This window comes from Athene noctua, chromosome 7, assembly GCF_965140245.1.
Source record: "Athene noctua chromosome 7, bAthNoc1.hap1.1, whole genome shotgun sequence".
In the NCBI taxonomy this organism is placed as follows: domain Eukaryota; kingdom Metazoa; phylum Chordata; class Aves; order Strigiformes; family Strigidae; genus Athene; species Athene noctua.
The window spans coordinates 18853316-18868594 of NC_134043.1; the positions used below are offsets into that span (position 1 = coordinate 18853316).

At 41.2% G+C, this 15279-nt stretch overlaps 1 protein-coding gene across 2 annotated transcripts in view; it reads right to left on the reverse strand.

Annotated features, from left to right (window-relative positions):
- PLA2R1 (phospholipase A2 receptor 1) overlaps window positions 1-14475 on the reverse strand; it is a 41232-nt gene extending 26757 nt beyond the window's left edge. The window contains exons 1-9 of one of the 2 annotated variants that reach the window (XM_074910582.1): window positions 14301-14475; window positions 10714-11097; window positions 8316-8483; window positions 7031-7204; window positions 5788-5901; window positions 5002-5145; window positions 3805-3993; window positions 2222-2379; window positions 746-853 (exon numbers count right to left, since the gene is read on the reverse strand). In XM_074910582.1, the coding sequence (XP_074766683.1) occupies window positions 746-853; window positions 2222-2379; window positions 3805-3993; window positions 5002-5145; window positions 5788-5901; window positions 7031-7204; window positions 8316-8483; window positions 10714-11097; window positions 14301-14403 (1542 nt within the window). In that variant the 5' untranslated portion in view covers window positions 14404-14475. The remainder of the gene's footprint in view (window positions 1-745; window positions 854-2221; window positions 2380-3804; window positions 3994-5001; window positions 5146-5787; window positions 5902-7030; window positions 7205-8315; window positions 8484-10713; window positions 11098-14300) is intronic. The other variant, XM_074910583.1, reaches the window with a different exon arrangement.
- Between the last annotated feature and the right edge of the window lie 804 nt (window positions 14476-15279).

Below are 15279 nucleotides of genomic sequence, written 5' to 3' on the forward strand. Positions count from 1 at the left end.
ACTTCTCAAGAAAAATGACAGGAAATTAAAAAGGGAAGACAATGAGTTAAATAGTAAAGCAAATTAAAGAAGAGAGATTTTTCTTGATAGAAAATGAGGTTCGCAAAAACTCCAGAATTTTGAATAAAACACAGTCTGTAAATTTGCTATTTTCACACCATGAAAAGGAACCGATGGCAAATAAAATCACACTTTAACACATTACCTTTTACTACCAGAATGCAAAGCCTAAAAGCCTGAAAACCTATTGCAATGTCCTATTTAGATAGCTGTGCTCCTTCCCATTTGTGTTTGAAAGCAAAAGGAATGCTAATGTACAAGTGGAAGAGTTCACTCTCCGTCTCAATGAAACTGATTGTTTTTCACCCCGACATTCCATTTCAGTGTATGAAAACCATGTGTGGGATGAGGCATCATATAACAGCCACTGTTTGCACAGATGGTGGACAAAAGGGTTTTCACTTTTGATCTAGAAAGAAATAGGAACTTGGGTCACAACCGCTGACAACGCAACAGGCAATGAAAGGCATCTTGGGAAAGCTTTAAATCTTACATTAAAATTCAGTTTACATACTTTTATGGCAAACAGTGAGATTTTTCCTAGCAACACATGCCTGTCTTTAATATGAAAAACTATATTACCTATTTACATCCATATGTTTCATAGCTACATTTAGAGGTTTCCTATACAATTCTATTTTATTAGAAAGGCTCTAAACCAAGCAAAAAACACAAAACCCCTTACCTCTGGACAACTTGATTCCAGATCAGGAGAGACGCTGTTAAATTCCCCTGCTTTTTTGCAAATGTAGAAAGACCTGTCTTCACATTTTTTAACCTTCCAGTGTCCCTCCTAAGGGATAAAAAGAAGTATATCCTGTACATAGGCATATTTTCATGCATATCTATACACACATTAGAATACACTCCCTCCTCCTATTTTAACTTTTTAGTAAAAACAATTCATTGTTCTCACTTCATTTATTTATCCTTGGATGGACCATTTATTTCCATCAACACTGTCAGCAGAACTTTTCAAAGCAATCATACATATTTCTTTTTGAATCACTCTTTGGGATGTAATGTATCTTAATTAACTAAAACTATGGCCATGTCAGAGCACTTTCTTTTCAGGATAGATAGGAACTTTCTTCCTTGTAGTTCTTTGTAAGATTAATCTTTATATTTGAACAGTCCTTTCTCAAAGATATTACAAAGTATGTATGCTATAATTTTCAGACATCTAAAACTACTGAAGAATTTATCTTGAATCTCTTTTTCCTTTGTATTTTACTTTTTCATTTGTTTGTTTACACCTGCAAACTGAGTAAAATATGTTTTTGTGTATCTAAAACCCACAATTTTATCAAAGTCCTATTTTCTGGGAACCCACTTTTCCAGATCACTGTAACAGTCTTGGCTTTCCCATGAGTTAAGGATTGCAGCCTGGACCCACTAGTGGAGAGAGACAACCAAAACTCTTCTTGATACAGTTTTCACACTTAGACAAAACCACACTTTACTAACAAAAAATGGATTATATATAGTGCTACTTACATAAGTCATGTATTAGTGAATTTAAGTACTGTTAACTGTGAAAGTAAATTTATGACCAAATTACAAAAAAATTGTCAGTGCCATGAATACCAGTAAGACAGGACATAGTGTTATTTCAACATTACTCCCAGTTTTACAACACCTGACTGATTTGGGGTCAATCTTACTGCTGTCAACTTCTATAATTTTATGTAGATCTAGACTACTATCTGGTTTTGAAAGATTCTACATAAAATTTATAAATATTGACAGCAAGATAAAATAGGCACAGCTTACAGTTTTTCAAAACATGAATTTGAAGCTTTTGAGACCAGAACCGATACATCATAAATTATGATATACACTATTTTGATTTTAAATTACTTTGCCTTTATCAAAATACCTTGTCACATTTGTTCTCTTCCACTTTGCAAGTTTTATGTATGTAACATTTTTAGTGAATATAAGCTCCAAATCTATGATAATTTTTTTATACATCACTGCAAAATGTATTGGTTCCTAAAGGCTACATTATATTTATCACAACATGCATATATTAAGAATCAAAACCAGGAGTCATACTACAGGTCATGGTTTAAAAAAGTACACATAATGAGAAAATAAATTATTATGAGCTAGAATAAAAGTGTCTGTCCAATTCTTTCAAAAAGAAAAGGAAACTTACAGGTCCTTGTGCTGAAACACAGAGTTGTCCTGTTCTTTGAAAGGTGTTAGGTTCCTGGCTGTGCCAGTCAGAGAATTTTACTGGGGTGCTATCTGACCACTCAAAAATAACAGGGGTGTTATTACTGTATAACCCAATCCATGTTTCAGTTACATTTTCTGTAAAAGAGTAAGTGAGTTCAGATTTTAACAGTGAAGAAATAATACCTGTTGTTCCTGTAACATCAATACCACCATTGAAAATGTGGTTTTCAGGAAAAAAAAAAAAAAAAGCACTGTATAAACTTTAGGAAAGCTTACTGATAATTTTCTACTGCCCTTGAAGACTAAATTGTTTAAAAAAAAAATATATCAACATACGTGATAACATGCTTTGAAATCCTGAAAAATACAAATCAAGAGCATATGAACTCCTTTAAAGTGCCTGGGGCAGAAAGCCTGACATGGAAGGGAAGGCTTCTTCTCATAACTTTCCATGGCACACTCAGCTTTAGGTTTCTCCAAGTGATGTTTTTGAGTTCCAGTGACAGCACAGTTGTAGCCACAGTGGCTGGCAAACATAGGAAAGACAAGGCTTGCAGCTTGATGTGATGTCTTACTTGACCAGCTACTACAGCCAGAAAAAGTAAACAGGCTTTCAGGCATATAAGTCCTTCTGAAGGGAAGCCTGAAGCAGGTCTGAAATAGAAGCAGCAGACTTTGAAGCGGAATACAAGCTGAGAACAATTGCATCTATCCATTACAGCCTCTCTGGAAATAACGGTATTTGGTATCCATGGAGGGTATTAACAGAGGTGAGGAAGATGATACAGTGGTTAAGAGAAAGACAGACAGGACAGCAAAGAGGATGAGTGGCAGGAGGGATGATAATGGGGATGATGTCCAGTAATCCAGTGTAACACACCATCCTTCAACCACAGCTGATGGGACAGTCGATAAAACATGTCATTGTGCCCCAGCTCTGGGAAGCTCAAACTTACAGCCAACTGAGCAGCTCTGCCAGCACACTGATGTCAGCTGGAGGCACAAACTTTTCTTTGCTGCTGTTATGACAACAAAAGTCGTCATTGCTGCACCAAAGACCTTTTGTTCATGAAGTTCCTTGTCTAATTATGCTACCTCTTAGGACAATGTGGACTAGCAGAACTCTTGACACACCCCACTGCCATCAAAGAGGACTCTGCCAACATACTAGCAGCAGCAACTCTGCAGTGTGGATGAGGCCAGCTTGAAAGCAAGATACTCTGAATTGTTGCTTCTAAGCTTGCACAAGGATGATCACTGAATATTTTGCAACAGTTTGCAAGGAACCAGCCAAGAACAGGAAAGGACAAAACCAAGCATGTTTACTGTGGCCTCACTTCCTATGCTTTGTTGATTCATTTCTTTAAGTATGATTATTAGAGAAGGTGATGCTATACATTTTTAAATCTCCTAGAAAGGGTGTGCAACATGCTTTCTTTTTTGTAGACATCGTTTGAGTATGCTATGTAATATGGTGCTAAAGTGGCTAACAACATTAAAGGGCTCCACAAAGAGCAACACAAAACACTTCAAGAAATACTGTAAACTCCCAAAACTCACCACTTTCAAGCAAGTTAAGGAGCAGCTCTGCATCTGCCATGGAGGATATGCTAATGAGCCCACTATTATCACTTTGGCATGAGATAAAAGCATCATTCCAGCTCTTCTCCTCTTTGTGAAGTCTGTAGCAGTTGCGATTGTGTGCGTACCAGCCAGCGTCACAACGAGTGGCGTAATACTTCCACATATCTTTTAATTAAGCATACAAAGTTTGTGTACATTAGATAGAATTACTATCTTCATAACACATTCAGACCTATTTTTTTATCTTCAAATGCTGACAACAGAGTCATCCAAGATGACTTAACGAGGCCAAAACACATGCTCTATGGAACATCACCTACCAAGCAAACTGAAATTTCTCCCACTTTATTTTATGATTCAACCATTTGGGGTGCTGGACCAGTGCAAGCACACTAATGGATCTGTTACTCAGTTTAAAATATGTTGTATCTCCCTTATTAGCTCTGAACGTGATTCAAAGCCAGCTAAAGCATTTTCAGATGCATTACCTACAAAAGGTTTGGGTAAGTCCTTTCTCATTATCTGAAACAAGCAGGGAAACTTTCATCTCAGTTATCAGGAAGAAGTTGAATCTATGTAAGCTGTTCTTATCAAAACAAAAACTAATGTTCTAATAAACTCAATTCTGTGTTTAACTTTCCCACAGAAAGGGATTCTGAGGTATTCTGTGTATTATATATCCTATACTCATTATACTTTATTTATATTTTTAAAAAATATATGTACAATGCTTTTTTTGTACATCAGAAGTACAACATGCCACAAAAATAACTGCAAATTTTGAGTTGCATTTATACAGCTTTCTTCTCTGTGGGCTATTCATTAATTCTATTTGAAGCTGAAAGCCTATTGTTAAACTCAAATGTGTGGCTCTATTATAATATAAAGAGAGTGAGCGTTCTGTAAGCTTCTGATCATGTAAAGAAACGATTAAATGCTATGTATATTAAAATTATTTGTTATTTTTAAGACTCTCAACATATTTTCCAGGGCTGCATTTAAACAAAAGAAAGTGTTATTACCTCAGTTAAGAGTAAACTGTAGTCAACTTAAAGGAGCAAACCCATACATTTAGTCCAGCTAACTCTGTTCTGCTGACTTTATATTCAGGTGGCTTCCTCTTGTACTCCTTCCATACCCACAAATAGGATACAGTAACATACAGAGACTTACCCAGTGTTTCGTGCTCTGTCTTATTTAAATATTTTTTGCATATAAAAGGTAATCCAGATTCACATAAATAACTTTGCCAGCCGTACTTCAATTTTGAATTAATCGCTGCACAATGATTTTCTCTAAAATGGTCATCAGAGACACCTGCAACCACATTTTTGAGAAGCACAAAATTACAAAAAACCAGTTCTTGCTTCTAAAATGGTGTTGTAAGGCTCTCTCCATGTTACTGAATGAATGTATAAACTTAAACTTCTAGTAATATTACACCAATACTATGGACAGCTGAATATTGACCACGATTTATACATGTGTGGCAATCTCTCCTTGGCTGTGGCTATCAGATGAGAGGCTGAAATAACCTCTACTGCCTGTGTTATATCTGCTGGTGGACAGAGCTCAAAATGTAGCAAACCAAGTCACAAAGCTTGTGTTAATGTGCTAAAGTTAATTACAGCATGTTAATGTGAACAAACTGAAATTCCTTTCCTTCACGAAACCAGCTAGAGCATAGCTTTTATATATGTAACTGAAATCTTAACAATATCTTTGAAAGTAAATGACGAAATAGCTAGATCATTAATGCTTCGAAAAGATCCAACTCTGTTGATGCTACAACCCTAGAAGGGACTTTTAGTTCATGAATATGAGTAAATATTTCTACAAAAATAAGAAGAGGTACACTTATTCACTTGATTCGCTTTTCAAAGGTAGCTGTAGGAACAGCAGTCTTGTATCAAGCTATAATTACACTGCTACAACATAGCCAAGAGGAACATCAAGTACTTGCTCTCCAGTTCACAAATACTAGTGGTGCTCCATCTGACCACTGCCAGCCAGCATCCTCCTCCAGGTGATTCAGGCCCATCCACAGCATCATGTCTGTGGCGTTTAACTGCCCTGAAACAGAAAAAAATTAAACAAAGTAACACTTCACACTACAGGTATAGTTCTGCTGTCCTGGCTTGTCACAATGGGAATAAAACAAAACTTCAAATCAGTCTCCTGAAAATTCAGACTGTTTTTTCTGTCCTTAGATAAAGTCTATTACTTTGTTAATCAACGCAATGATGAAAAGGAATAAACTCAAAAGTCTGCACCCTTCAAAAGCTACTCGTCCTGCAAACCATTCTTGCTGACCTCAAAGTTAAATCTAGAACAAGCAGCTACATAAACACTAGCCTGCTTCAGCTTTCTGCAAGCCAAACAACTTTCAGTCCCTTTACAGCCTGCAGACATATCAAAAGACTAGTGAAACAATTTTAATAATTTCCTGTTAGCTTACATCCTGCAATTGAAAATCAGCAATAATGGGAAGCAACAGGCAAGAAACCCAAGGCAGCTTTTCACATCAGAGCTCTACCACCCATTCCTCCTCTCAGTCCTCTCCAGACATGCTAAAATACCCACAAGAGCCATACTGTCAGAAGGATCTTGTCTGAGATTTGCCTGAGGTCCTTGCTGCATGGGGGTAGCAAAACAAAATTTGTCTGAGATTCTTGCTTCACAGGGGAAAGCCAAAGGCTTGTCACAGAAGGAACACCATCTATTCATGAAAACAGAGATGGCATTTTTTCCATACAGGACATTTACTTCAAGCCTGCAGAAATGTTATTCACATTTGGTGAAGTCCAGCTTGCAAAGAAAACTTAACAGGAGAAAAGGAGGCCAAGGTACATTGCAGAGAAGGTAAATATTGTATAATTCTCCAAAGAAAACAAACACACTCCATAACCACAGCTGCAAGAAAGAATGGGAGTTTCTGTGGGGAGGGAAAATTAAGACAATTACACTCTCACATAACACATACCACCACTTCTGCACTCAGGTTATTAAGGTGGTAACTTACCCTCACCTTTGTTTTTTCAAACAGCTCTACTGAGGTGTGTTATGTGACAAAGCCTCACAAGCAGCAATGGGAGAGACATCACACAGAGTATTAGGCTCCAAAGCTTACCCCCTTTTCACAGGTAAAGAGGAAATCTAACTACAGGTTTCCTACAAGGTCCCCAGTGAAGTGTCTACTCACTGCTTAAGTTACTTATGTAGTTCTGCTCTTCAGGGTTAGTGACACTCAGCAGGTCTCCTCCTTGCAGCTGACAGGCAGCCTGTGCCTCACGCCAGGTCAGCACAGAGGCAAGGTTGAACTGGTAGCAGAGGTGAGTGTTGGGGTTCTTCTTCCAAAACACATCACAGCCACTCTCTGCTCAGAAACAGACTCATCACCCACAGCCCAAGACTATAAACTAATCAGAAATGTAACACCTTGAACAATTCAATTAATGACAGTAGCATCCCGATGGAAGAAAGATTATGATTTCCTTTCATGACCCTTTATTAAAGAACATATGGAAATACAGCACTAATGGAACAAAATGTTGCTCCATATTTCATACAGTTGATAAAGTACTCATGAGCTGATCTGCAGCTGGTGGTGATTTTCACAGGTATCATGAAGCCATGAAAGATAAGTTTTAATTTATACCAGCTGACCATTTGTTCCTAAAGCTGAATGTTGAAATATTCAGACTATGAACACCCTGCCCAACTTGTGAAGGAGAAGTCACTGGATCTCCTTCTATCTTGTACTCAAGAGAATAAACGCACTATAATTACAAAGTATAAGCAAGGCTGAAAATATCATCTATTATAATGGTTGCCCAGAAATCCCCATTACAAAGACACATTTACAGCTGTTTTTAAGACACTTTGGAACAGAGATCTGAAACATAGCTTGAGCAGGAAGGGTTTTCCTAACCACTTCTGCTGATAGAAGATACTATTTTGCTTATTTATGCAAGAAGTGGAAATATTAATGAAGATTATATATCCAAAATCTTTCTGATAGCAAGTATTTTTAAAGCTATTGCTTCTAAGTGTTTTAAGCCCAAGATGTATCCAAGTGCACAGAACAAAAGGAATGTGCAAGATGTAATTCAGTCAAAATCAGAGTGGGACTTTGCAAGAACAACCCTTACTTTAAATGCTTCAGAGAGGCTCCCTATGTTTCACTGGCACAGAGGAGGGAGAGGTTTAGTTGCAGGGTAAGATCAATGGGCTGTACAGAGTAACATCCTTTTGCTCACCCCCTGTAGTTTGGCTTTTGGGATGAGGATTTAGGTCTCCAAAGGCCAAACATGATAAATTACGATAAAATTTGCTAAACTCTTCTTTTGGGGTTTTTTTTTTTTAAAGATACGTTCCCCTCTAACAGAAGGGAAGTAACCCAAAACAGAGTGCATCCTAGAATTACTAACTGAGAGTAAAGATACTGTTAGGGTATGAGAAGAGAGAGAGGACAAAGAACATCTTACCAGCATTTGGGCAAAACCCCCATTTTTCATCTTGTTCATAGTAAGTTGTTGTGGCACACCAGTCAAATTCTTTTCCATCTCTAGTACACTCATAATACCACTTGTTATTATATTTAAATGGAAAAACACATGGGAAACCAAAAGAATTTCCCAGCAAGGTGTATGTTTCTGGAATAAATAAAACACAGAGATTAAAAGAATGCAGACCACAGAAATTTCTTCACCCACATATTTAATCATTCCTGGGTTTAGTGGCAATGATAAAAATAAAATTTTTAAAGTTATTTTCTAATTTTAATTTGTACTTGATAACACGACATTACAAGTATGAGCAGCATAACTGCAGTTAACAGAATTTGGAAACAATACTTTATGAAATTTGTCACCATGAAACAAGGCACATTCTCATAACTTACTACAATTGGGGGAAAAAAAAGACCAAACAACAAAACCCTGAATAATTAACATATAAAATCTGCACTTACATTTCTGAACAACTACATGAAACAATGGTTAGCACAATAAATAAATGCTCAGATGCAAATTCTACATATTTTTGTTAGTCTATGACAGATGAGCAAGTTAGCATTATTTCCTCTGCTCCTCAAACTTCTTATAAAGTGGATTTGTACTGGTTTTTCCATTCTCTTTGTCATTCAGTGGGAAAGAAAATGTGAAAGACAAAGGAATATTAAATATGCTTTTAAAAATAAGTTTTCATACCACGGGGAATAATAATCTAGCTAAAGAACTGATGTTACATACATCTATTATTACAGTCAATTAATGCCTTATTTAAAATATTTTAAATAATTTCCTATTGTACTTTGAGTATCAAAATATTGAGAGAATCCAGTGCAACTGAAAGCTGTAAAAGCTTTACCTCAGTGAGTGTCTCCTTAACCTCAGAGCTTCTACAAAAGGTCAAAGAACCACAATCACACTTAGAATGAAATTGTTTGTCAAAGATCCCATGTTGATAGCCTAAAGATCAAAGACCTTCAACTACAGAATCAGTACATACTGCCAGGTTCCTAGAGGTTTCTAGAGTTAATGGCTGGCTGTGCACAAATAAAAAAGCAGTTTACACATTGTAAATCCTCTTTAAAGCCTTCTGATATGAACAGATGATACAAAGAACATAGGTTAAAAAAAAAAAATCGGGATTGCTTCTTTGTCTGCTACCATGCTGCTACCTATGGAGGTGCAAAGCACTCGGTCCTGGCAAGAAACCAAATACAACAGTTACAGACCTCTCACCACAGTTACATACTTTCTTTGAAGGTAGAGAAGCCCCCCCCCCCAAACCTAGTGGACTAACAGGGTGACTTGCATTTGCATGTACATAAGCTAAGGCAGAAGGAGGAAAATAGAAATTGGAGGTGAAAGGTTTTGCCAACACAGTTACTTTGGTCCTGAAACTAGGCTAGAAGTGCCTGACTAAGGCTGATCCTCTTCTCCCATGTGTTGCAGTACTAGGACTAAACCAGGTCTAATTTCATCTCACTATATGTGCATAGCAAATGTGTAAGACTTTTTGTGGGCTTAAATATTCTCTGCCTGGTCTTAAGTATAAACTCCACTAGTTTTTAAAGAGGAGGTTGGATGCTATAGTGCTTTCCCAGTTATCACAGGTCCCATAGGGAGGACTTTGGTGAGAGCAGAGACGAAGCCCAGCTACACCTACACAGGAAGCCACTGAGACCAGATCTGCAACCCAAACACCCAGTTTAAATGAGGGGAATCAACAGCTCCAGTCTGAGACATGCTGTGCAAACATTAGTTCTTTCCTTCTACAGAAATGCCAAGGAAGGGGTCAAGGTACAGTCTGTCTGTTGACGCTTGTAGTCAACAGGTTTATCTTAGTCCTTATACCTGGAAAACTGTTCAGGTCTGCAGACCTGAATCTTGACATATATTCCTATGCCTCCACCAGCTGTACAGCAGGATTAATCAAAAGCCTGATCTCTGCTCCAAAGTTTGGCACGTTCAGAGTCCCAGTGTTGAACGTTGCAAACATTCAGTTCATGCAGACTGAGATCACACACTGATTTTCAGTAACGAGAATTCCAAATCCTTCATTAAGTCTCTTTGGGTTTATCTGATAATGAAAGCTGCAGGACAGGCAACAACAAATCCTTAGTTTCCCTTTGTATTTTATAGGGGATTTGAAATGAGCATTTCCTGGTTTGCAAAGATACTGGTGCTTTTTTGGGTCCATATAACAAATAAGGAAAAAAGTCACTTGTGCGGTACACTCACCTCAACCATTGCATATAAAAAAGCAAACTTTGAGTCCCAAATCACAATAGAGGCTGGGAGGGAACATGACCTTGCTTCAAAAGAACTTTTGAAAACTTTTCCCATCTACATTTCTATATCAAAAATTTATTTTTACCTTGAAATGGGAGTTCACAAAGATCTTCATCATAGGACATATACTGTTTCCAGTGATTAGTAGATTTTTTTTTGGCCACAATATGTTTGCTGTTTTCAACTGCTAACTTGTACTCTGATACACCAACTAATGCTTTTCCATCACAATTCCACCATAATGAGTATTGAGTTGAATCACATTCAAGCATGCTTAATGGCTGTTCTGGTCTACTGATGTTCAGTCCTAGACAGGTACTTCTGCCTATGTTGAAAAGACGGCGATTGGATACCCACTTCCATAACATGTCATTTGAAAGTTGACCACAGTCTTCCAAAATAAGGCCAACTGTACCCACTTTAATGCACAAGTTGGAGTCTTCACTTTGGATAATAAATATCCTTTTATCTGTATGGGGGGAAAAAAAAAAAAGTTTCAGTCTGTAGAATACTGCATTCGATCAAATAGTATCGGAAGACAAACATTTTAGTTGGAACTATTTAGGAAGAAAACTGAAAATACCCATCAGAATAACTGGCACTTCAAAAAAAAAGAGTACTGCACTAAATATACTGCCAGCTGAGTTTTTAACATGTGGACCACTTGCAAGTTCACAAAAATAAGGCTAGGTAGTATTTCTCAAGTTGCATATCCACAAAAAAGGTGTGCCCAAAACCATCAGTCATGTTCAAAGGAAAAAACCACTGGTCACTAAGAAATACCCAGTAATGGAGTACAGGTTTATATGTTACAAGAAGTCATACTATATATTGTAAAATAATTCTTGGGGAGGGGATTGGAGGGTGCTGTTAAAATTAAAGTCAAAAAGTTCAAGGCTGAGATTGCCATATTCATTCTTCAGTCTCTGCAACTACAGAGGCAGAAAATAAATATTTTGCATTGTAAACAGTATACATAAAGGGTAGTATTTATCAATACCATGAGAGCTGGTGGCCAAGGGTTAAAGTATGCCTTCCCTATTGGACACATATCGTTCAACCATACATGACTACTCTAGATCATAGCAGATGTTGTGGGGTTAGCTGACATCCTGGATTTCTTGGAATCATGTAGAAATTCACTGAACTATGTGACATCACATTGTAAGTATGTGAAAAAAACTCAGCTGTTTAACGTCTTGGGAGCAAATATTTAACTGAGCATATAGACAGAAAAAAATGAGGGCAGCTGAGGAACTGGAAATCAGCAAAATATGAACCTATAACAGCTCAGCTACTTCACTCACTCTGAAATTCAATGGTAATTAACCCATAGAGTTTCACATTATAGGCAAGATATTTATTTTAAGCCTTGGAAGATTATACATTGAAAACCTAAGCAGCATTTCTATTTTGCCTTGAAATTTTGCAGTAATGATTTCTTCCATATGTACTTTCTAACTGCTGTAATTCATTACACCTAGCATACTGAAGCAATAAGTAAAATAAAAAAAACCCTCCCAAACTGACATAGCCCATATCTAAAATATGAGATGCAAAGGTTCATCCACATGGGTTTAGTACATACGGTTTAGGTGTAGCTCTAGAAAAGAAAGATTTTTCAATCAGTAGTGGGACAGTGTAGTAGCTTGAGACAGCCAGGAGCAAGGGCAAGCCTTTCCAACGGGCAGCAGGTGAGAATCAGCCTGTTACATGTAACCGCATCTCCCATGCGTCTGGCAGCTGTCCTACATTAAGTCCTTAACCATCTGGGGCAGAGAAAGGTTCCTTTAATCCATGGTATCCCTACAGCTCTGAGGCATTTGAGCTCACTGAAAAAAACATCAGACAACGCTCTGTGACAGATGCCCAGCTTGGCCCTTTGCTTTTGAGTTTTCTGTGAAGTTGTGCAGTTTGTGCCGGTTTCATCGTTCTTATCCAACCCAAGCTGACACAAGCGTCTCTATCTACGTGGCCAGAAGGGGCTTCTGCCTCTCATGCTATAGTATGTCTTTCCCACAGCAGTCTTATCTTGGTTGACCAAGAAAATACATGGCTCATTTGCTAGTTAAGTGGAAGCTGGGATGTTAGCACCAGCAAACACTGATTAATGAGGTTAATTCACCATGATACTGGGATTCACCCTTAAATAAACTTCTTATACAAAGTCCTAATCTACCTCCACCTTCACAACACAGAGCAGTTCCCTGGGGGTGGGGGGAGCAATACCACAACCCAAAGATGAAGGATTCTCAACCTCTGAATGGCTTTATCTGTAAGGCTCTTAAGAGTCGCAATGACTGCTGAGAAAAGATAAGGGTCTTACACAGTCTGCACAAATAACCCAGCTGGACAAGCTCTGTGAATAATACCATGCTTCCCCTTTTCCTTCTGCAGCAACTTATGCCAAGAGCGGCCAGACCATAATTCTTCAGCCACGCAGCCCCCTCCTGAATGTGGTTTCCACTCCCTGACTAAAAATTGCAAGAGAGCTGTGCTGGCCCAAGGACTGCCAGGTAAGTGCCACCTCAAGGCAGAAGTAAGACATGAGAGATGGCAGGCTCAGTGCCAGCTCCGTGGGCCTCAGCTCAGCCTTCTCAAGTGGGGCAGTGAGACAACTGGAGCAATACCAAGCCTTGGGAATGCCTCTTAGGCTCCTCTCCTCTCAGCATGCAAAGCTACACCATCACTGTACGGGTGCTCTCACAGATGGGTTTTGCCACAAAGCTCCTGGGGTCAGGGAGGATTCTGTGCCCAAAATCCTGCAGATGAAGAGCTGCAAGGCGGTCTATGAACTTGCAAGCCCCAGAGGACCCAAAGATAAAAGGAGTTAGCCTATGCTTTAGGAACTGAGAGGCCTTTGGAAACATCCCGCTTCTATTACATCCAGGCCCCTCCATATAAGGACAAGGTGACAAGAAACAAACTCCCAGAAGCGAAGCCTCAAGCTGACATGAAGCCACCGATGAAGAGCCAACAGCTTGCCAGTACCTCCAAGCTCCTGTTTATACGTAGGTTTAACACAGCTTGTAGTGAATAAACGGCTGTACCAAAACTAGGAGAACAAGTTATCTTCCTTTCCTTCCTCCTCACCTCCCACTTCCTTCCCGCAAAAAGCAGCAAGAATCGCTTATGTAGTAGTAGAGAAAATAACTGGGATTTATTGTGAATGAGAAAAAAAATATCTCTTTTTCCTCCAGGTGCAAGGAAAGCAATGGACAGTGGAATAAGCGGTGAGCAGGCAAAGGGCGCCAGGCGGAGGCAGCTCGCAGGGGGTCAGTGCTGCCCTCGGCCCCTCGCACCTCCGAAGCCCCTCACGCCGCTGCGGGGCGAGACCCTCCCCCTGCCCAAACCCTCCTGCCCGGGGTCGGCCCGGCCCCAGCCGGAGGCTCGCCCCCGCCGTGACACGTCCCGGCCGCCCACAGCGCTCGCAGCCGCCGGGGCTCCGCCGGGGGCGCGGGGCAGGCCCCGAAGCGGGAGGCCCGGGGGCCCCCCCCGCTGCAAGCCCCGCACAGAGGGGCGGGGGGGGGAGAGCGGCTCAGCCCGGCGCGGAGCGGGGACACCGACGACCCCCCCCCCGCCCCACCGCGGGGTCCCCCGGGGTGCGCGCCCCGCGCCGCCGCCCCCCGCCTGCCCTCCCTCCCCGGGCCGCCCCCCGGAGGCGTCACTCACTCCGAAGGGAGGGCACCTCGTCCCGGCTGAGGGCGGCGGCGCCCCGCGCCGGGCCGCGGCCGCCGAGCAGCAGGCAGCACGCCAGCAGCCGCACGCTCAGCATCGCCGCGGCACTGCGCCCACCCGCTCCGCTCCGCGGGACCGGCCCGCCGAGTCCTGCCCCGGGGAGGGCAGAGGAGCGATCCCACCCCGGCGGCGCCTCGCGGCGGGGAGGGGAGGGGAAGGGAGGAGGGGAGGGGCGGCCCGGGCCGGGGTGGGGGAGGCCCCCGGGCTCCCTCCGTGCGGCGGCGGGAGGCGGGAGGGCCGCGGGGGAGGGAGGCCGCGGAAGTCACGCTGGAGCCGCCCGCCCCTGCCCGGGAGCGGGGCCGCCGCCGGAGGCCGCTCGGCAGGGCTGGGAAACGCCGCTCCTGCAGCTCGGGCCGTCTGCCCGAGTCAGGGCTGTGGGTTCAGGGGACGGAAAGCTCCGTGTTAACCTTCTTTCCCATCTGAAAACACCTTCTCCCGCCTGCATGGCGGGTGCTTTTGTCCTCAGAAGAACCAGGAAACACACAGAGACACCGGGGGTGGGAGACCGGTGACAGCACGGTCCGTGTTCACCGGGTCGCTGCCCGGCGCCTGAGCATCCCCGCTTTTACAGACCCCGCTCAGAGACTTGGTTTTTTAGCTAGGTCAGCTTCTCAACTCGAAGTCATTTTACATTTTGGCCTGAGGAAAAAATAATTGCCTTCTCTCTTTTTGTTCATCTTCAGTTGAATAATTGTCGGAGCTGCCCCACTTGGGTTGAGTTTCAGTCTTACGGAAGTTATGAATAGAGGAGGGAAAGTCGAAAGCAGAACCTCCGAGTTAGAGAGAGTAGTTTTACTGGAATCAGCACGACAGTTTCTTTTTAATCTGCATAAGCATGTTTCTGCATTGTTCTTTATGCATAGCAGACAAGTATATAAATATATATGTATACATAAATGTATAAAAATAAATA